The 22,274-nt window shown below is 44.9% G+C and overlaps 1 protein-coding gene across 1 annotated transcript in view; it reads left to right on the forward strand.

Annotated features, from left to right (window-relative positions):
• Positions 1-211: 211 nt before the first annotated feature.
• Positions 212-22,274, forward strand: part of CHMP4B (charged multivesicular body protein 4B) — a 39,186-nt gene continuing 17,123 nt past the window's right edge. Inside the window, exon 1 of the mRNA XM_079128412.1 lies at positions 212-548. Within this exon, the coding sequence (XP_078984538.1) occupies positions 359-548 (190 nt within the window). The 5' untranslated portion in view covers positions 212-358. The remainder of the gene's footprint in view (positions 549-22,274) is intronic.

Below are 22,274 nucleotides of genomic sequence, written 5' to 3' on the forward strand. Positions count from 1 at the left end.
GGTGACTACATTTCCCAGCATGCCACCTCGCCCTTTGACCCCAGCGAGTCTAAAAGGTGCGCCGCAAAGCGCCTCAAGCCGGAAGACTATAGCCTCCCGGCATGCAGCGCGGCCCCTACCATTAGGTTCGAGGCGCCGCCAGCACGTTGCACACCGGGAGTTGTAGTCGGCGGCGCGTTGCCCTGACGCCGGCCGGGCCGGGCGTGGGGGCCTGTGGGAGGTGGCGCGGCCGGGCCCAGCTGCGGGGCGGAGGCGGAGGAGAGGCCTGCGGCGGCAGGGAGCGGCGGGGCCGGGAGCGGGCGCCGGAGCCGAGCCGAGCCGGAGCGGGCGGCGAAGGCCGCCTCGGCTAGCAGCAACCATGTCGGTGTTCGGGAAGCTGTTCGGGGCTGGAGGGGGTAAGGCCGGCAAGGGCGGCCCGACCCCCCAAGAGGCCATCCAGCGGCTGCGGGACACGGAGGAAATGCTAAGCAAGAAACAGGAGTTCCTGGAGAAGAAGATCGAACAGGAGCTGACGGCCGCCAAGAAGCACGGCACCAAAAACAAGCGCGGTGAGGCAGCCGGGCCCCGTCAGCCACCCCACAGGCTCCCTCGGGCTGCCCGGGCCCGGACTCTACCTAAGTCTGATTCGTCTCGGGGTCTGCTGCGACCCTGGAACTCTTCCCCGGTCAGACTTCCTTCTGTGGCCTTCCGGGTCCGGGACGCCTCTGACCTCGTCAGTGTTTCCCCGAGCCCTGGACTTCCTCCACCAGACTCATTCCACCCCTCTCTCCTCAGGCTCTTCTCACTCTGCCAGGCCCCTGCAGACCCTGATCTGGCAGCACTTTCCTCCTATCTATTCCTCCTTTCCCTCCGTTTGTTCTCGCCCACCTTCTGGGCCGCTGCTACTGACCCTTTCTTGGCTGGTGTCCACCCCCATCCTAACCTTATGTGCTTCCTGGTTCCACCCCTGCCCTCTCCCGATCCCTCCGTGGAGTCTCAGCTGCCCCTAGCCTCTTTCCTACTCCTGACTCGGGGTTCTCCTTGAAAACTCTGCTCGATGGAGAGAAAAGAGGATTGGGGGACAGGAGACCCCCCTGGTTTCACCTCTGTTCACACTCTAAGTGAACTTGAGCAAGTTGCTTTCCCTTTGAGACCTCGGTTTCCCCATCCATCAGCTAGGGTTAGGCCTCCATGAGGTCTAAGGTGTCCTCCAGCTTTGTGATTCACTTTTTGTTGCCTCAGTCTGGTTTTATCAGTTCCTGTATTGCAATCCTTCACGCTGTGACTCACTGTTTCCCCGGAAATATGGACTCCAAATCTTATTGACCTGACTCCTCCCCTGTCCGCACTCCCAGGCGTTGATCTTTGAGGCACCCTTACTTTACTTCTTGTTTTATTGCATTCTGGGCAAGTGCTTTTTATTTCTGTTGAGTGAGATGAATGTGGAAATGCTTTGATAACTATTAAGCAAAAATTTAGAAATGCTTGGTTTTTCTTGTTATAATAATGTGAGAAAGAATCATAAGAGTGACAGACCTTCCCCTCAGAGAGGGCAGAAGTGAGAGGGGTTTAAGAGTCACACAACAAGTATTTAACTCAGAAGTCAGCTAGCAAAGTCTGCAGTGTGACCTTGAGCTAGTTAATTTACTCTTTTGAAGGGAAGATCTTGGATTTATAGTGCCCAGCACATAGTAGGAGTCAAATAGATGTTTTCTTCATTTTAAAAAAGAAAAACATTGTGTATCCTGAGAATACTATTCTGCTAATAATCAACAAACATTCTGGAAATTTTTTCTGAATGCCTCATAGGGGTGAACAAAACACAGCTTCCACCCCAGAGATGGAAAGACAGATACAGGACAGTAAATGAAGAAAGTACTCATTTTGGAGATGGGAATTGAGTACTGCACAAGAAAAAAGATGACCTGATAGGGAGTGATGGGGTAGGAGGGGTGTCACTTTGAATGGGATGGTCAGGGAAGGCTCTTTGAAAAGGTGAAGTTTGAAGTTTGAACCAACTCTTGTAAAACTCTGGGGGAGGAGCCTTCTAGGAGGGAGGACTGCATAGGAAAAGGCTAGGAAGTTGGCCAAAAGAGGAAGAAATCAAAAAAAGACCTTCATGGCTGCAGTGTAGTGACTGAAGGGAGAGTGATATGAAATAAGAAGGTAAACCTTGAACTTATTACTGAAAAGTTTGGATTCTAAGTGGATAGAAAAATTTTGAAGGGTTTTACACTGGAGTGTGTCCTAATCATTGGTAGAGTTTTAAAGCACCCTCTGGCTGCTCTTTGGAAAGTGGGAGGCGATGAGGGCTAGAGTAAGAAGATGGGTCATCAGGCAGTTGTAGATGTCCATCTTGGGCCTGCCTCCACTTGTAACTATGGAGATGGAGAGCAGGGCTGTATTTTGCCGTTGCTAGCTTTTTTCTCTGAGAACTTTCTCTTAACCAGGATTCTCTTTTGTGTGCCAGTGGTAATTAGAATCATGGTTTTCACCCATCTGCATTTTGGAAGGCTTGTCCTATGGCCGGGTGGTGGAGGAAGGTGTCAGTTTACCTCTTCTCCCATTCCAGAGAGCAGTTGTCCTGTAGTTTCTGCAGTTGTACAGGTGATTGCGTTGGCTCTCAGGAGGCTTGGAGCAAGGCTGCCGGCAGACTGGAAGATCAGTCTCACTTGCAATAACTTGGTTCAAGGTAGTCTTTTCTTTTTTTGGCAATGCTCGGAATTGAACCCAAGGCCTTACACGTTAGGCAAGTTCTCTAACCAGCCCTTATATTTTGAGACAGTCTCACTAAGTTGTCAAAGCTAGCCTCAAACTTGCAATCCTCCTATCTCAGCCTCCCATGTAGCTGGGTTTTCAGGTGTGTACTACTGTGTTAGCCTGTGAGGATAGGAGTTGCTGTAAGTTGCCCTTTTTGTAACTGTCTTCCAAAAGAAGGGTCTTATCTGCTTCCTGGGATGGTTCTGTGAAGTGTTACCACCACCACCTGCATACCATTTGCTTAGCGTAATCATTGACCCGCTGTGGTGCTGGGACCTTGAGCTTCAGCGATGAGCAGACACTGTGCCTGCCCTCCAGGAAGTCAGAATTGGAAGTGTGGGGTGGGGAAGGGCGGAGAATAATTTTGACAGTGCTGACGCATGAGTGAGTACATGGATGAGGCTGCAGAGGTGAGGTCCTGTGGAGGGCTGTTGAGGACTTTGCAGAGGAAAGAGAATGAGGTGGGCCCTAGGGCAGGGAGGTGGAGGAGGGTGTCAGTTTACCTCTTTTCCTGGACTCCTTAGCAGAGATTAAGGAGTGTAGACTGACCAGGAAGGGACTGAGAGGCAGGAATCCAGTGAGGGATGGATAGAATCCTGAAGGCCTGGATTTGAGTGTAGCTTCATTATGTACTAGCTGTGTGCCTGGGGCAGGTTACTCCAAGCCTCTGAGTCTTCCTCTACAAATCAGGGCCCTAGTCTCTGCCTTATGGGATTAAAGTGTGTCATACATGCAGAACTCTTAGCACAGTGCCTGCCATATGGCAGGAGATCCATTAATCATTATCACTGGGAGACCTGCAGTTATTCAGGTGGGAACAAAGGGCCCAGAGTAGAAGCATGGAAAACTGGAAGAGATATGACACATGTCAGACTTCTGAAGGAGAATCAAGAGAGACTTGGTGATTTACTGTAACTGTGGGAGTGGGTAGGAGGAAGGAGAGAGGAGGACAACACCAAAGTTATAGTTTGGGCTGCTGAGTAGGTGGTGATGCCATTAACCAAGTTGAGAAACAGGAGGAGCAGTACTTCATAACAGTATAGTCCTTTGAAGTTTCTAAAACTCCTTTACATGTGAGACTCACAGTAGGAAGTGATGGTCATGTTCACCTCCATGGCATTTGGTGAATACTCAGTATTTATTTATGAGTAAATTTTCACTAAATGAATAAAAACTTGTGTAATTCAACCCAGAGACTGATGTATTTGGTGACTGTGCACTTCTTGTGTTCTGTTTACTTCCATAATCTCCAGAGATGTCATCATGACCTTTGTTATTACTTACTTTATTAAATGCCCCACCTATACAAGGTGTGGTCCTGAGTGGGGGGAAAAGAAGGGAGACAGGACCAAGCCTTGTTCGACAGAGTATGAAGCCAAATGTGAAAGCTCTCTTGGTGGTGTACACATTAGAAAGATGATAAATTGCTCTTTGAACAGACCTTAGAAGCTCGACTGGATTATTTGCAATGTGTCCTAGGCAGTAGTTTCAATTAGAGGCCTAGAGCAAAATTCGGTTTGCATGTTTTGTTCTAAATTTATTTCCCTTTCCTTTAGTCATATATTCATTCTTAAACATGTGCTCAGCTGTCTTTTTGTTGTTGTTGTTGTATCAGGGATTGAACCCAGAAGTGCTTTACCACTGAGCTACACTTACATACCTTATTTTTTATTTTGAGACAGGGTTTCACGAAAGTTGCTTAAGGCCTTGCTAAATTGCTGAGGCTGACTTTGAATTTGCGATCCTTCTGTCTCAGCCTCCCAAGCTGCTGGAATTACAGGCCTGTGCCAGTGCGCTCAGCAGGCTATGTCTTAGGCCCCATACTCAGTCTTGGGACACAGAGATGAACTGCATGTCGTCCCTGCCAACCAAGAGACTCAAGTATCACTTATGAAACAATATTCTCACATGACTGTAGTGAGGGTTAGCTAAGATAATGTGTGAAAGAGTGTGACATGTTGTGGATAATGAGTGAGTGTGTTTTCTTTCCTTTTCTGATAGAGTTATTATTGATCAGACTTTTGTGGTTTAATTGTCAAAATGGTGACGTTTTTTCACTGAGAGCTGAATGAAGACCAGGATCATGTTCTGGGTGAGCTGACAAGAATCACCCAAACTCAAGTCTTTTTCAGTTCCTTTGTAAACATTGCTCTGTTGGTTTTCTACCTAAGAAAGATGATCAAATATGAGTGATTCTTCTTCTTTTTTTTTTTTTTTTTCTGTACTGGGAAATCACTGAGCTATATCTTTGACCCTTTTTATTTCATTTTAAGACGTATCTTACTAAGTTACTGAAGTTAGCCTTAAACTTGCCAAACTAATGCCTCAGCCTCCTGAGTAGCAGAGAGTAGGTATGTGCCACCGTGCCCTGCTAAAGATCAGTTTCTTTTTATGGCATGGTAACCAGTTAAGGAAAAATCTACTGTAGGTGGTTCAGATTTCACCCCTCCCCCCTCTTTTTTTCTGTTTTAATAAAGAGGAAAATGGTTTGTAGAAAGGACCATGTTTTACTTCAACAAGAGAATTGTGTGAAATTGGGAAATGGAAACTGGGTATCTCAAACACTGTACATCGATACATTTCTGTGGATTTATGGATGCAAATCAGTTCATCTGCAGGTTAATTTAGGTTCAGCTAAGAATGTCTGATGGATTCAGAGAGGCCAGGTGCTCATGGGAAATATATCCTCATTAAGTTCTTGCTCATTGCTGGAAAAAGGGTGGCATTCTCATATTTAATAAAGTCACACTCAAACATTAGCATATGGGAAGATATCTTAATAAGTTAAATTTATAGTGAACATAGCCTTTTGGTTCTCTGGAATATCAAGATGCAGGTTGAAAATCACAGCATCTTAATGGTGTTTGTTCCAACAGAAATTTCTATTCCAGAAACCCAGAGAAAACCTGGAAAACCTGAAACCCACCCAGGGAACTGAGCAGTGGGAATTTCCCTTAGTGATACTGAAGTTTTTCATTTGAAGAACTAGTTGGCCAGATTGGATTTGGCTTACTTCTTAAAACAGATGGAGTGTCAGAGAGGCCCTATGTGTTGGCTGTCCAAACATGCTGGCGCCTTTGATTCAAATGATAAAATCTTTTCTTGCCCCATTTGGCAGGGAGATTAAATATTTTTAAGTGTCTGCCGGAGTAGGTTTATATGTGATTTGAAATTCAAGATAGATTTTTGTTTGGAAATTAAGTAAATATGAGAACCTCGAAGCTGGCCTGTTGGGCTGGGGAAGATCTTGAGTTGTCCAGAGTTGCAATTCAGTGTGGGGAGTGAGGTCCTGGAGAGCAGCCTGTGGAGGTGTGTAGAGGCCGTGGGTCTCTGAGACAGAAAGCCAGTATCTCACTTACTTCCAGTGGTCAGAGCCCTGACTTGGAGTCAGGGCCCATGGGGAGAAAAAAAGATCTGAGAATGTGATCTTCATGCTCAGAATTGTTTGTGCTGCGCCAGTCTTGAGAAAGAGAGGATATTCCAGAACAGCTTTAGATTGGTCATTTTGAGGAAGGATGAGTATATTTGCAAGGAAAATTTGAGTATAGCAACAGGAAACGGTAGATCTAGCTGGTTATGTTACACCTGCTTTTAAGCTGTTGGGCTCAAGTTAGCTGCCTTCGAGAAGGAAGGCAGTGTTGTGGTGTAGGCAAGATTTCCAGTTCACATACAGCTTTACCACTCACCAGCAGTACCTCAGTGGTTACTTACCCTCTCCTGAGTTTTGTGTTCCTGTATCTAAAGAGCAAATGCTACTGCTTTCTTCATGGGCTTCTTGTGAGGGTATGGAATAAGTGGGTGTGTGAAGTGTCTAGCAGAGGGGCTGGCACATAGGAGAGAGGTGTTTCCTTGGCTTCCTCCCTACACTCTTAGGCAGAGTAGGGGTATAAAGGTGGGTAAGACCCTGCCTTCTCAGCAAGGAAGACACACATTGATCAAGTAACTATGATGAAAGACAAACCATAGTAAGATAAAAATGAAGCACTAGAGGAAAAAAGTGGGAAGAGATTAATTCTTCTCTGGGATTGGCAGTTCATCTTACCCAGCCACCCACCCAGGCCCAAATTCCCTTTGTAGTATTCCTGCCTCGTGATCAACCTCCAATTGAACCCCTCTGCTGACAGCATCTGTATTGGGTGCTTTGTCCGCCCACACCACAACCTAGTCTGTTTTTGGACAGCTCTGACTATGAAGTCACCTTTCTTATTTGAAACTTAGGTCTGTCTTTCCATAGTGTCTACCTTGGATACAGGTTGAGGTGGTAGCTTTGTAGGGCTGGTGGAAGGAGTGTGGAGTCATGTTGGAGTTGAAATGTCTGGCGGCAAATCCCAGCTCAGACATTAGACAACTCTGAACTGGAAAACAGGCTGTTCATTCAGCATCCTGGGGCCACAGAGATCAGGTCTGATTCCCTTTCAAGGTGACAGATGGAGAAGGGTGGTGCTTATGTCTTAAGCCTGCACTTCTCTGGGACAGATCTCTGTTCCCTTGACTATTCATTACCTGGTGTTTCTGTTCCTTCCTTTCGACACTCCTTTGGATGTGCTCCTGTTCATATGTTGCTCTTGTAGTATGCACTGGGCAGAACTGAGTGAATACTCCGAATATTCCAGCCAAGGTCTGAGCAGCACAGCCCAGAACATGCAGGGTCAAGCCATTTGTTTAGGAGTTAATTTAATTCTGTGGCTCTTTGGCCCTTATAATTCTTATATTACTGAGACAGATCCCCCCATCACAACTAAAAAGCAATCATGCTTTCCTGTGGCCTTTCTGTAGTAAAGAAAGATTTTGTTTAGCCATTCCATTTTGTTTGTGTGTGTGCTTGGGATCAAACCTAGGTCCTCACAAACTGAGCGTGTACTCTACCATCAAGCTACACCCTCAGCCCCTTGTTCAGCCCTTTGTCGTCGTCTTTTTTTTTTTTCTTTTTTGTAGTTGTAGATGAACAGCATGTCTTTATTTTATTTGTTAATTTTTATTTGGTGCTGAGGATCGAACCCAGTGCCTCACAAGTGCTAGGCAAGTGGTCTTCCACTGAGCTACAGCCCTAGGCCCTGTCCAGCCCCTCTTAAAATCTTGTCCTGGCATGGTGCACATGCCTGTAATCCCAGCAGTGGGAGGTTGAGGCAGAAGGATCATAGGTTCAAGGCCAGCCTCAGTAACTTAAGGAGGCTCTGTCTTAAAATAAAAAATAAAAGGGGGCTAGGGATGTGGCCCAGTGGTTCAGTGCCTCTGAGTTCAAACCCTGGTATCGAAAAAAAAAAGGAATCTTAGCCTAAAGGATTGAATGATCTAGGTTAACTAGGTTAACATGAGCTCCAGGTGTGATGATGTATCCCTGTAGTCCCAGTGACTAGAGGGGTTGACAGGAGGATTGCAAAATTGAGACCAGCCTGGGCAACTTAGTGGTACCCTGCCTCAAAAGAAAAAATAAGCGATGGGGATGTAGCTCAGTGGTAGAACGCCCCTGGGTTCAAAACCCAGTACCTTAAAAAAGAAAGAAAGAGAAAACAAACATGAGGTTAACATAAAGAACTGGCAGGCTTGATTCTCTCATAACTCAACCCCTCCTTCTTTCTTAAAGGGCAAAGCTGCCTAGAGAGCTTACTTGAGGGATGAAGGAAAGCTGTACATCCCTTTGGTTTTAGCTGTTTAGCTCAAAAGTGTAGTCATTGGGTAGTAGAAAGGTGCTGGGTTTGGAGTCGGAAGACTGAGTTCACATTCCACCTCTGCCATTTGGTAGTTTTGTGATCCCAGGCAAGTTTTGTCATATCTCTAAGCAGTAGTGACACTTTACCACTGAGTTACATCCCAGTCCCTTTTTATCTTTTATTTTGAGACAGTGTCTCACCAAGTTTCTGAGGCTGTCCTGGGACTTGTGATCCTCTTTCCAAGTTGCCTGGATTACAAGTGTGCACCGCCACACCTGGCGAGCAGCAGCTTCTAAAACTGCAAAAACCAAAACACAGTATTTATTATATAGCCTCAGTGCTCAGCGTGATCTGTGGAAGTATCTGGGAGTTTGCTTGAAATGCAGACTCTAATGCCACATCCTGACTTACTGAAGCAGAACCTGCATTTTTATGAGATCTCCAGGTGGTTTGTGTACTCATTAGAATTTAGGGGATTTTGAAGCCAGTATGAATATCATGTACTCTTTGGGGATTCCATGTTGAAATCCCAAATAGTTTTAGTCTTAATGCTGCAGAGATGGACATTTGCATTTAATTTCAAGTGGTCCATTTTTATGAAAGGTAGCTGGAAACTTTTACTTCATTCATGAATCTGTTTGAATAAGATAAGCATGTTTTAAGTGGAGCTGTGTGCCAGATACTGTCCTAGTTGCTAGGTAAATGCAGACAAAGTCAGGTCATTGTCTCTGAGGAGCTTGTAGTCTAGTTGGAGTGACGGGCAGGTACATAGATAATCTGGTACAATGTGATCTGTTCTGAAAGCATATTCAGAATCCAGAGTACTTCAGCAGAGGGAATTGAAGCAACTTCTTGGGAGTGGCCATCGATCTGTGTTTTATTGAATGGTTATTTTGGAGAGTAGTGAAATGTGAAGGAAGAAAGGAACTCAAAATGTGCAAGTGCTTATAACTTTGAATTAATAGGAAAAGTGTTTTGAGAAAGAAAAAAAAAAACAGTAACATGGAATTATATGCAGCAGTTTTTAAAAGCACTTTATCTGAATCAGAAACCCCTTGGGTTGGGAGCCATAGGAATGGATCAATGTTTAATTTAGCTTAGTCATAAAATAATTAGCTTTGGAATACTAAATTTAAGGCATAGTGTATTCTGATAATTTGCTTGATTACTTGTTTGATCAATTAAATATCTTTGTCTTGCTTCCTACAAAAAGAAGTAGGATCTAAGAAATCTGAGGAATGGTTTCTGGTACAGTCTGCATAAGCAGGAACTGTGAATTCCTTGCTTGCCCTCCTATAAGATCTGATAATTATAAAAGTAAGAGCAAGGCTTGTCCATGTGTGTAACTTGGCTGCTGTTTCCTGCAGAGGCTTTGAGAGAGGTTGCGACCCAGACTAGGCACCCTGAAAGGGGCGTTTACTTTGTGACCTCCCCATTGGGATGAAGAATTTGATTATATTGGTGTTCCAGAATTTTTAGAATTTGAAGTCAGTGACTAACAAGACTGATATTTAAAACCCAAATGATTGCTAGTTTTTAATTCTTCCTCCAGTGGATCAGTGGCTTTCACCTCTCCAGAGCATTTCTCCCATTAGACCCTGGGACACAGGTAGCACATTGTAACTGATTGCTGGGCAAGTCTGGAGTTAGAAGATTTGGGTGTCAAGTTGTAACATGCACAGATAGCCTTCTGTAGCCATATGCAAGGAGGGAAGTGGTATCAGCTTGCCTGCCACCCAGCTGGGGACTTCTCACTGACAGGGCAGCAGGACTCATAGCTTCACACAGCACCCCCTCTTTTTTTTTTTTTCCCCCAAAACTAGGGCTTGAACCCAGGGATTTGTACATTTTAGGCAAGTATTCTACCCCCAACCCTTTTTTATTTTGAGATAAGGTCTCTAGGTTTCCCAGGCTAGATTCAAACTCAGCATCCTCCTGCCTCAGCCTTCCAGGTAGCTGGGATTATGGGTATGAGCCATGATACCTGGCTTGCACATGGTTTTTCTAATGGTTAGATTTTAGAATTGTAAAGAACAGATAACAATATAGAAATACTTAGGTAATTTTTGTCATTCAAAAAAAGTGTATTTATTTATTTATTTATTTGGTGCTAGAGATCGAACCAGGATCTCATGGGTGCTAGGCAATCAGTATCACCAGCCCTGTATTTCAAACTACATTTTTTTCTGGAGGAAAAAAAATCTTCAAAAATAATAGTATCCCCCATCTTTTGGAAATGCCATATACTTTGTAAACTTGATCACTTTTGATCATTAGAGTAACCCCATGTGTTCAGTGGTATTATCCCATTTCAGAGATGAGAAAGCATTCAGATTACATGAATCATGAGACTGACCCAAGTTAGTGCCTTGAGGATCCTGAGGTGAACTGCATCATGCTGGGTTCTGGTGTCTTTGGTGTTACCTTAGGGCCAGAACTCCATATCCTGAGTGCTCCTAAATTGTCAGTGACGGAATGCTTTTATTGGGAGAGAATTTTTATAATGTTCCCTCCCTAGTGTGAGCACCTGCAGGAGGATACTTCATATTTGTACATAGTTTTGTGGCTTCCAAATCAATTTTACATCATAATCTGGTTTTGAAACTCAGCACAGCCTTAAACTAAGCAGGGGAGGCTGTGATTTTTAGCCCCATTTTGCAGAGAAGGAAACTAAGGCTCACAGTGATTAAGTTGTTTCTTTAAAGGCAGAGTCAAGGCTAGAACCCTCTTTAGGATCTACATTTAGTGCTTTCCTGCCACACCATACTGCCACCCTGGCTCCTTTGTATTAATTCTCAATCTCAGATTCCCCTGCTGTGTGTCAGTAGTGGGTGAGGGTCAGGTTAAGGAGGACAGGTTGGGATTGGAGTTCTTAGCATGGCTGGATTATGCTGCATACAGTGCCAGAGAGAAAGGCAGACAGGGAGACTGTTCATACATGTCTGGAATGGTTTGACAGCCTTTATTCACATTTGTATTAATTCACTCACAGCCTGCTATGATGTCAGCATTGTGCATTTCCTTGCCCGGCTTCTACCTTTTTCCATTATAGGTTACTTTTCTTTGTGGCTTCTGGAATGGTGTTCTCAGCCTCAGCACTATTGACATTTTGGATTGGATAATTCTTTGTGGTGGCAGGCTTGTTCTGAGCATTGTAGGGGGTTTAGCAGCATCTCTGGACTCTAACCACTAGATGTCCATAGCATCCTTCTCCAGTTATGACAACCAAAACATCTCCAAATATCGATAAAGCTCTTCCGTTGAGTGCCGCTGCCCTAGGGCTTGTCACCCAGGGCATATGTCACTCTAGAGTGTCAAGAGTCAGGTCTGCGGATGAAGGGGTCATAAAGAGCAGGCTGGGAAGGCCTGATAGAATCCTGATAGAATACTTTTTTTTTTTTTTGGCGGTGCTGGGGATTGAACCTAGGGCCTTGTGCTTACAAGGCAAGCACTCTACCAACTGAGCTATCTCCCCAGCCCCACCTAGGGCTTTTTCATCAACCCAAAGGTCCTTAGTCTTTTCAGGTTGGAAGACCCTTTTCTAATTCTAATTGCAAAAAACATCAGGAACAGTCATGTGATAAAAGCTGTACTTTTAGTACCCATTAATGAAAAAATACAGATGCATAATTTCCTTCAACCAGTTTTCACTATGCACCCAATATTCTGTGTCTCTAGCCTAGGACTGTGTCTGCCAAGTGGTAGCGGGTGGTCACGTGGTAGATGCTGTATTATAGTGTGATGTGTTCGACATTTAGTACATAGTAGGCACATTGACAGGATGCTGGAGTGATAACTGGGAAATAAAGGGCTCACAACCCCATAGGCTGGGAACCGACTATTAGAAGCATTTTATCAGAAGATTTGAGAGAATAGCAGGTCTGAAACTTCAGACTTTTCCTGAAACCATGAACTATCTCCACACTTGAGATGGAAATCTCCACACTCTGGAAATAAAAAGCCAACAGGCTACCCAGAGTCCTTAGTGCAGCTCTCTCAACAGCTATACACTGGGGCATTTGTGATCAAAGAAGAGGCATTTGGCTAGAAACAACCTTTAAGTTTCTAGCATTAGTTGGTAAATGGTGCATGGGTCTAAAGGGAGTTTAAAATAATGGCCTTGAACTTGAGAATCTGTGTTTCTAGAGACTCTCATCTCAAAGCACTCAGCTTCTCTGACAAGAACCATTATTCTTTTTCAGAGGTAGGAGGCAGAGAGGCCAGGCCACACAAATAGCCCCTTAAAAAAGAGTCAGCCATTCCAGGTTTAGAAGCTGAAACTCCTTCTTGGCATCCCAAGATGAGGCTATTTGTTTCTTTCAGACGATGGCGATAAAAGGAAAAAGGTTGTTAGTTTAAGTTCCATCTAATTAGACAAACGTTTTGAGTATTCATTGTGAAACTGCATGTGCAGGACAGTATAGGACTCTCCAAGCGCTCCCAATCTGTTGAGCACTGGGGAGGACAGCCATCTAGGCAGTGAGGCACATTGCCATTGGTATTTAAAGTATGGCAGGAGGCCCAAGCACGGTGGTGCACACCTGTAATCCCGGTGGCCCAAGAGGCTGAGACAGGAGGATTGCGAGTTCAAAGCCAGCTTCAGCAAAAGCAAGGCATTAAGCAACTCAGTGAGACCCTGTCTCTAAATAAAATACAAAGTAGGGCTGGGAATGTGGCTCAGTGGCTAAGTGCCCCTGAGTTTAATCCCCTGTAGTGCCTGCCGCTCCAAAAAAAAAAAAAAACCATAAAGTACGGCAGAAGGAGGGAGAAATGAATTTCAACAGTGAGGGGAGAGTTCTAATGGGGTCTTGACAGATAAATGGGATTTGGGACAGAGGAAGGGGTAGGACCATTGCAGGCAGAGGGGACTGTGGGAGCCCTGGTGCAGAGATTAGCATCTGCTGCGTGGTATGGAGGGGTGGGGGATTGCGGGGCAGAGGGGAGTGCTGGTTGTGGCCCAGGGAAGTGAGTGGCAGGCCTTGGGAAGGCAGGCTGCCGCCTGCGCACGGAGGCTCGGGCTGCCAACTTGACGGACTTGTGTTAGGCTGTTTGTGAGACACACACTGAGCGCACAGTTTCCGTGTGTACAGAGAGCAGTTTGCAGGGGGGTGGAGGGACAGGACTTGCAGCCATCTCCCTGCAGTACCTGAGGGGATGAGGGGGATAGAGGGCTGCTACCTTGTAAGGGAAGTCCCAGGTGGTCACCACCCTTTCTCTTGGTACTTCTCCCTGGTTCCCAGCACATCCAGGGCAGCTGGTTAGAGGCAAAACAGCAACTTTCCTCCACTGCGAGTTGATCTCCGATTATATGCCAAAGGTAAGCAGGCAAATCTTCACTGCTAAAGCTAGCCTGTCCCCACCTGGTTTAATAAGCAGGCTGCCTCAAGTTGTGGGTTTCACTCCCAGCCGCCTGGCGACTCCATTGGTTATATTCTTTGGGATTATTTAATCTTCCCTTCATGTTTCCTTTGATGCATGACAAAAGCTAGTCACTTCTCTTGGCTGACAGTGACCTGTTTCTGAGGCAGTACATTTTAGGTTCAGCCTAGACTCCTAACCCATTTACAAAAATCCAGAGAATACAGCCAGAGAAACAACAGTTGGCACCCCATTTGTGTACAATGAATCAAAATAAGTAAATTAAAAAATCCAGAGAAGTTACTCCTCCCCCACTTTCCTGAGGCCCCAGCCTCCTATTAGCTTTCCCACTCCTGGGTGTTCCTTTCATCATCCCTGAAGGTCAGACAGAGCCAGGGGACTTCAGGGTGCTCTGTACCCAGGTTCTAGTTCTGACTCTGTTACTATGTATGTTTGGGCAAATGCCTTCCCACCTCTGGGACTTTGTTTTCTCAACAATAAAATGGGAAGCATGGATTAAATGAGTGCCGAGGTTCTTTCCTCGCTCCCATCCTCTGTCAATAGTGCCATGTTAACAGTAGCCCTCCGGAGAGCCAGGTGTTGCTTCCAGCAGTTCTGAGGCATGAAAAGGTGGAGTAGCTTGGCATTCATTTGTCTGTTAACAGCTCGGGTATCTCTCTGCTCATTGTAAAAGTTGAGGGCAGCCACGGGCTGTTCTGTAGAGGTGCTGCACATTTTTCCATTTTGATTTCCTGATTGAGAGACCACTGAATAATGGCTTTCGGCTGCTCCCCCAGCCTCCATCTAGGCAGGGAGCATAAATGCTGGAGGGAGACTTTTCTGGTGCTTGAGCCTCGTTTCAGTCGGCCTGCCTCCCTGACTTTGCTGCCAGCCTTTTGGCAAATCAGACAGATTTCTGTTGGGGATGAGCCGGCTCAAGCCCTACTGGACAGAAACCCAGCAGTGACCAGTTAAGTACACTAGGGGTACATCCCTGTGACAGGACTTTACTTGCTCACTGACCCACCTATGGGACCACAATGTACAGACAATTTGTCTCTTGGGTGAAAATAGTGGAGAATGAAACCAGCTGCTAAGGGTGGCTGACTTGAGTGGTTGGAGTTAAATCTGCTCTAACTCAGGATGGGGACTGGAGATCACCATCTCCAAAGGTAGTGCTGGGACCATCGGGACCAGCTGAGGTCTCCTCAGAGGCCTGTGTGCTTAGTGCAAGTCCTGGCCCCAGCACGAGCAGCTAAGCCTCTTAGGAACATGGCAGCTATTACCCACCTGGTTCTAAATTAGGACCTTTAAAACCTCAAGTCCCTACTAGTGCCCATTAAATCAGCTCTCGCCCTTTTATTAACGTGCACAGTGTATTCCTGTCTCTTAAGCAGCTTTGGAAAATCACACAACTTCAGAGCTTATCTTAACTATACATAGGGAAATCCAAGCCCAGAGAGGGTAGATGACCTGTTAATAGAGACACAGCTCCTTGAAGGCAGAGCTGGTCCTGGGAACCCATGGCTCCCATCTCTTCATTCCAGCGCGTTCTACAGTCTCACTGTTTTTCAACAGCCACTGTGGTGACCTGTTTCCAACCCTGCCAGGATGGTTTTGAAAATAAAGTTGTCATGTAGAAAGCCAGCTGACAGGAGAGATGGAGCAAAGAGTTGCTATTTCAGGGGGTTGTTTTCTTTGTAGCTATAATTGGCTGTCAGTGGTCTGGTGGGCTGGCACAACCTGGGTGGAGGATCACAAACCCCAGGGTCTTGTTGCTGCTACATTTCTGACTGTGTGACCAGGCTGATAAGTAACGTCTCTCCCTGTGTCACACCACCCAACAGTTCAAAATAATTCTTTCTTTTGGCCCATTTTACAAGGTTGGGTAGGATTAAGAAGTCTGTAAAGAGACCTAAGAAAAAGCTGGTATACATAAGTAGGAATTTTTGGTGCCTTTTTAAAAAATTGAGGTACAACATTTAGAGTAAGACAGACAAGTCTTAATTGTGTAGCTCAGTGAATTTTTACAAGTGTACACAAGTGTTTTACAGTGTGTGTATATTCACGCATGTATAGCACATTTGTAGCACCCCAGCAGTCTTGATTTTAGCACTCAGGACTTGAGAAGAAAGCAGAATTTGTTTACCCAACTCCTTTAAGAATCTCAGAGGCTATTTATCCTCCCATTACTCATTCCATGCGCTTCCCAAACACCCTATAGAACCGAATGCCGTGCTGGGTATTGCTGGGAGCACAGGAAAGAGGAATGATTGGCCTCTGTCTTGGGTTTACAGCCCACAATTTTGACTGTAGATTATGACTAGAATCCAAGGGAGAGAGTGAGAAGGGCTGGGAGAAGAAACTTGGAAGAGAGGGGCTGCCTCTTGCTAGGAGAGGAAAGGGTGTGCGTGTTTAGTTTCCCAGCTGTACAGTGTTTGTATACACACACCTGCTACAGCCCGGTCTAGCCGGTTCTTTGCATTCTCCAAACAAGTTGATACTTGAAGTGATGCAGGCCCATCTGAAGGTCTGCACTCGCGGAGTTTGCTCAGCCTCGCCTTCTCCTCTGGGAAGCAGGTGGCAACTGGGGCAGCACAGCTGAAAGCAGAGGCAGCGACGGGAGGCTCTCTCCTTCCCTTCTTTAGCCCCCGGGCTCCGGGGAGCTGGCTTCTAGAAGTCTTAGGTCTTAAGACTGTGAGACCACAAATCTTGTGAGATAATTTTGGCCTGTGTTTCTCTACTCTCTTTGATTGTATAGTTTAAAGCATAGACTTTGCTATTTCTTAAGTGAAAACATACCCAAGAAAGGTTTTTCTGAGCCTTTGCCTGAGAAGCAAGTTTTGTTTGATTTTAATTGCTAATACAGGCATATGACTCTGGTTTGTAGGAAGCAAGAAGGCCATGTCCAGAATCGATGCACAGGGGTCTTTTTCTTTAAAGAAAGGCGTTTGGTGTAGTTAATTCCTAAGGTGGGGGCAGCATGAAGAGACAACGCCCTGGGACATCTGAACATTACAGAGCCACATCTTGGCACATGTGTAGAGAGTAGATAGGAAAGAAAGAAGGGCAATGGCTCAGCCTGATGAGTCTTATTTGGGTTCTAAAGAGTTACTGTGTCTTGTTGGAAATAAGGAACCAGAGATCATTTGGGTTCATTCACCCCATTTTACAGATGAGGAAAATAAGACTTTTGTCCCGAGCTGGCTGGCAGCAGAGCTGGAGCCACAATCAGGTCTCATGTCTGGTGGAGAATGAAGACTTGGATCAGGCAAGGGCGATGGCTAGAAGAGCACAGAGTGTTTGGTTTTTATTTTGGTGCTGGGAATCGAAGCCAGGGCTCCATGCGTGGTAAACACACACCGCACAGCCCTCAGCTTCTGTTGTTTTTAATTGTGGTCGAACATACACAACATAAAATTGACCATTTTAACCATTTATAGATGTGCAGTTCTGTGCCCTTCTTGTACCCATCTGTTTTTGCTCTTAAAATAGTGCTTGTATTTGGCTCTTGCCATTAAGATGAGCTATTTGACCTCTGGGAGCTTGGGTCCTCAACTGTAAAAATGGGAGTATAGTAGTAAAAAAGGCTCTGGAGTCAGATGAACTGAGATTGAATTCAGACTCCACCGGTTGCTAACTGTACCTTTCAGTGACAGATGACAGCATGCTAGCTCATACCATTTTACCTTGCAGAAAGGATTAGTGACTCTCGAGACTGTGGGGAAAGGGCAGGGTGGGGCTGCTGTCTTTCTGCCTGTTGACTTTATTAGGCACTGACTTCTCATGAGTCTAGATCATGGCTGCAGGCCACTAAGGTTTATAGTTTTGGTTCCTAGAGGGAAAGTACCTCCTTGTGTCTCCATTTCGCTCCCTGTTCTGTTAGAAAAATCCCAGAGGGGGATTCTCATTGGTTCCTGGGGTCATGTGGTCATGACTAGCCAATCACCATAATCTAGAAACCCAGGTTCTGAGGCTCAGCCCGGATCCCAGGCCTGCCCCACCCTGTGGCCAGGGCGGCCAGTCTGTTTGCAGAGGCTTGGGTTTAAGGGGAGTTGGTCCTTAGGGAAACAGTTTCCCGGTCCTGTTTCTCCTCTTCTCTAGCTCCTGTTAGTGTCTTCCTAGCCCCAGCAGGGCTGATGGGAAAGGCAGGAGACCTTTCTAAGCACCTACCTCCTGAGCCTTAGTTTCCCTGGCAGTGCAAAATGTTTGTCTAACTGTTCAACACCGAGTACCTTCTTTGCACCAAGGACACAGGTGAACAGGACTCTCCGTGCCTGCCCTCCAGGAGCACACAGTCTAGTTAAATGGCATAAGGTTTTAAAAGGAGGTACTCAGTAGGATATCAGGACTCTGTGCCCCATGTTTTGTGGACCAAGGGAAGCCTACCTTTTCCCAGAAGAGCACGTGTGTCTCCTTTCATCCCTCACTGCTGCTGGGGCAGAGAATGATTTGTCTCTCCAACCCTGCCCCCCGCCCCAGAATTTCTCTTCTTTGATTCCAAAAGGAGAACTGGCTGGTTTGGTTTGCCTTCTTGGTTTGTTCTAACAAGCGCAAAATGCACAAGTTGGAGACACTTTTCTGTTGGTGTTTCCCTCTCCCCGCACCTCCCTACAAATGCCCTAGCCCCAGACCTCTATTGTCGTTTCAGTTGCCACTCTCATGCTTGTTCAGGCAGAAGGGGGCTCTTGTTGGCATGGATTCAGCTGGAAGCGGAGGAAGAAAAACCAGTTGGAAAACAAACAGTGCATCCCAGCCTGGGAACGGAAACCAAGGGAGGCTTTTCCCCTCTGTCCCAGCCAAGAACCTGGTCACCCCGAGCAAGCCTGGCTAAGAGCATCCAGCCTGGGATGTGGTGGGTGGGGGAAGGGCTCACTCAATGCCTTCACTTCAGTGGGTGGGACCAGACCACTGCTACAGTGCCACACAGTGAGGCGGTTCTTAGCTGCGGTTTGCTGTTTTAAAAACAGCTGACTTCTGTGACTGGGAAGGGGAAGAAATTGGCTGTTACTTTTTTGTTTGTACTTTTTTTAGGCAGTCATATAAATAGTACATAATTTTAAAAGTACCTTTCCTGCCCCACCTACTCTGCATCTCTCAAAACTGACTGGTTACGATGCCCAAAAATTGTCTGTGCAAATACAAACACATAGGGGAAAAAAACCCTGCTCGAGGGCTGGGGATATAGCTCGGTTGGCAGAGCACTTGCTTAGCAAGCACAAGGCTCTGGGTTCAGTCCCCAGCACCACCAAAAAAAAAAAAAAAAAACAAAAAACACACAAATTTGTGATTGTATGGTCTCCTGAGGCACACATGCGTAAATGGTGACTCTTAGATTACCTTTTGAGGGCGTGTGTATGTGTTAGGGGATCCTGGGGACTGAACCCAGGGGAGCTCTACCACTGGGCTACAGCCCCAATCCTATTTATTTTTTAAATTTTGAGACAGGGTCTGCTGAGTTGCTTAGACTGGCCTCGAACTTATGATCCTTCTGCCTCAGCCTCCAAGCCCTTAGGATCATAGGCATGCACCACCATGCCCAGCTTCTTAGGATACCTTTGAATCCTGTGCTCTTTATAGTTTTGTGAGAAATGATTTCGATTTGACACATTGAGAAGTTCCTGAACTCCATCTTTATCATATGGATTTAGAGAATGAGAACTCAAATTTCAGGTGCTAATTTGAATTTTGAAGACCACAGCCCCACAGAAAGACCTGGAGAATGATTTCTCTCTCCTGCCCTATCTTCCCTGAGTAACTAGTTTTTTGAGAAATGGCATCTCCATCACCTGACTGCCCCTGCCAGGATCCTAGAAGTTGATCTTGAGTCTCTCTCCATTTTCTTCCCTTGGACATTCAAACAGGTGATACAGGCCCCTGAAGTCTTCCCTCTGAGTGTCTCAAGTTCAAACCCCCTGGCCGGCCCTCTGCTGTGGTCTGAGTTCAGGTCCTTGAAACCAAACCCTCTGGTTATTACAGTGGTTGGATCTTTTCTCCCACAGAGGGATCTTTCTGAAATGTAAATCTGCTCACGTTTCTATCCTGTATTGAATCTTTTAATAGCTGCCCACTAACCCTGGGATAAAGTCCAGCAGCTCCTTAGCAAGACAAGTCAGTTCTTGAGTTTCTCTCCTTGACTTTTATCTTTGTTTACTCTGTTGCCTCTTGGTTCGTCCTGCTTGAGAGATGACTCATTATCATCCTTTAAAATGTGTGATAACTCAGCAGAGCACAGTGGCACATGCCTGTAATCCCAGCAGCTCTGACTCTGACTTAGGAGGCTGAAGCAGGAGGATCACAAGTTCAAGGCCACCTTCAGCAATTTAGCAAGGCCCTAAGCAACTTAATGAGATCCTTTCTCAAAATAAAAAAATAAAAAGGCCTTGGGATGTGACTTAGTGGTTAAGCGCCCCTGGGTTCAATCCATGGTACCAAAAAAAAAAGAATAATAATAATAATAATGAAGTGTTATAACTTCAAAGTCACGTTCCTCTCCTCTGTCTAGGCTTCTCCAGTGCCTGGTGCTTACCTCTTTTATCATGTCACATTGCCTGTCTCTACTGGCCTGTGAGCTCTTTCAACCTCGGGACTATATAATTTTTGTCCTTAAGTTCCTAGCAAAATGTCATGAGCCACATGTGATCTCTGATATAGTAAAAAGAGCATAGATTTGGGTAGTTCAAAGAATTTTTCCATTTCATCCGAGTAGTCAAATTTATTGGTATGATGTTGTTAATAATGTTCCCTTCTTATCCTTAATATTTGTGGAATCTGTAGTGGTACCACATCTGTCATTCCTGGAATTTGTAATATTTTTTTGTAATCTTTTTTCCTGATCAGTCTAGCTAGAAGTTCAATTTTCATTGATCTTCTCAAAGAGCCAGATTTTATTTTCTTGACCTTCTTTATTGTTTCTGTTTTCTCTTTTATTGATCTTTCACCTTTTTTCTTTCTTGCTTGCTGGTTTTTTAAAAGAGTCTTGCTGTGTTGCCCAGGCTGGCCTCTAATTTGCAATCCTCTCACCTCGGCCTTGGGGTTACTGACCTGTGCACCTGTGCCCTGCTCCATTAGATCTTCACTCCCTTTCTTCTGCTTATTGGATTTCATTCCATTTCCTTTTGTAGCCTTTTTTTTTTTTTTTTTTTAATCTCCATCTCTGTGTTCCCTAGGCTGCTGGTCTCAAATTTGTGGAATCAAACAATCCTCCTGCCTCACTCAGCCTCCCAAGTAGCTGGGTCTGCAGGCATGTGACACCACACTGGTCTCCTAGGTGGAAGTTGAGGTCATTGCTTTGAGATCTTCTTTTTTACCACAGGCATTTAGTGCTATAAAATTTCCCCTAAGAACTATCTTAGTGGCATCTCACAGATTTTATGTTGTGTTTTTATGTTCATTTTGTTCAGAATTCTTTCTGATTTTGTTTTATTTTTTTCTTTGATGGGTTATTTAGAAGTCTACCGTTAGATTTGGAAATGTAGAATGGTTACCTAGCATGTCTACAGCCCTGATCCCAGGTAGTACAAGAAAAAAAACTGGTTATATATATGATTTAAAAAAAATTTTTTTAGTCGTAGATGGACACAGTACCTCTATTTTATTTATTTAATTTTATGCAGTGCTGAGGATCAAACCCAGTGCCTCCCACGTGCTCAGTGAGTGCTTTACCGTGAACCCCAGCTCCAGCCCCTACTTGTCATTTTTATTGTTGATCCTGTGTACACAATGAGTGTATTTTCTTTTTGCTGCTTTTGAGATTGTCTCTTTATCTCTGGTTTTTTATCAGTTTCATCATAATATGCTCTGGTGTAGTTTTCTTTGTGTTTCTTAAGTTCAGGGTTTGTTGAGCTTGGATCTGTAGGTTTGTAGTTCTTATCGAATTGGGAAAATATAAACCATTATTTTTTGAAATAGTTCTTTTACTTAGTACCAGTTTGTTTCATTTGGATAGTTTCTATTGCTATGTATTCAAGTTTACCAGTCTTGTTTTCTGTAGTGTTAATCTGCTGTTAATCCCGTTTAATAATTTTAATCTTTAGGAGCTCACTTTGGATTTAAAAAAATCTTCCATGTAGCTCCTAAACTTTTTGAACATACAGCAGTTTTAACTGTTTAAATATATATAATAAAAGTCTTTGCTAATTCTGACATTTGCATTAGTTCTGAATTACTTGACAATTTGTTGATTTTTATTTTTCTTCCTATCGTGGATATCATTTACCCACTGCTTTGCATGCTTAGTAATTTTTGATTGATGTCAAATGTCAATTTTACTTCATTGGTAAATTTTCTGTATTCCTACACATATTTTACCTTTGTCTTGGGCACAGTTTTCTTGATAACATTTTGTCCTTTTGGGTCTTGATTTTAAGATTTGTTAGGCAGGCCCAGAGCAGTATTTATCTAGTACAGGGCACTTATTCCTACTATTGAGATAAGACCGTACTGAAGAGCTGTGAATTACGAGGTTTTCCAGTCTGACTGAGGAGCAGGTGCTCCAACTGGCCTCTGCTTCTGTTCTCTCTCATC

This window comes from Sciurus vulgaris (genome assembly GCF_902686455.1).
Source record: "Sciurus vulgaris genome assembly, chromosome: 2".
Lineage (NCBI taxonomy): Eukaryota > Metazoa > Chordata > Mammalia > Rodentia > Sciuridae > Sciurus > Sciurus vulgaris.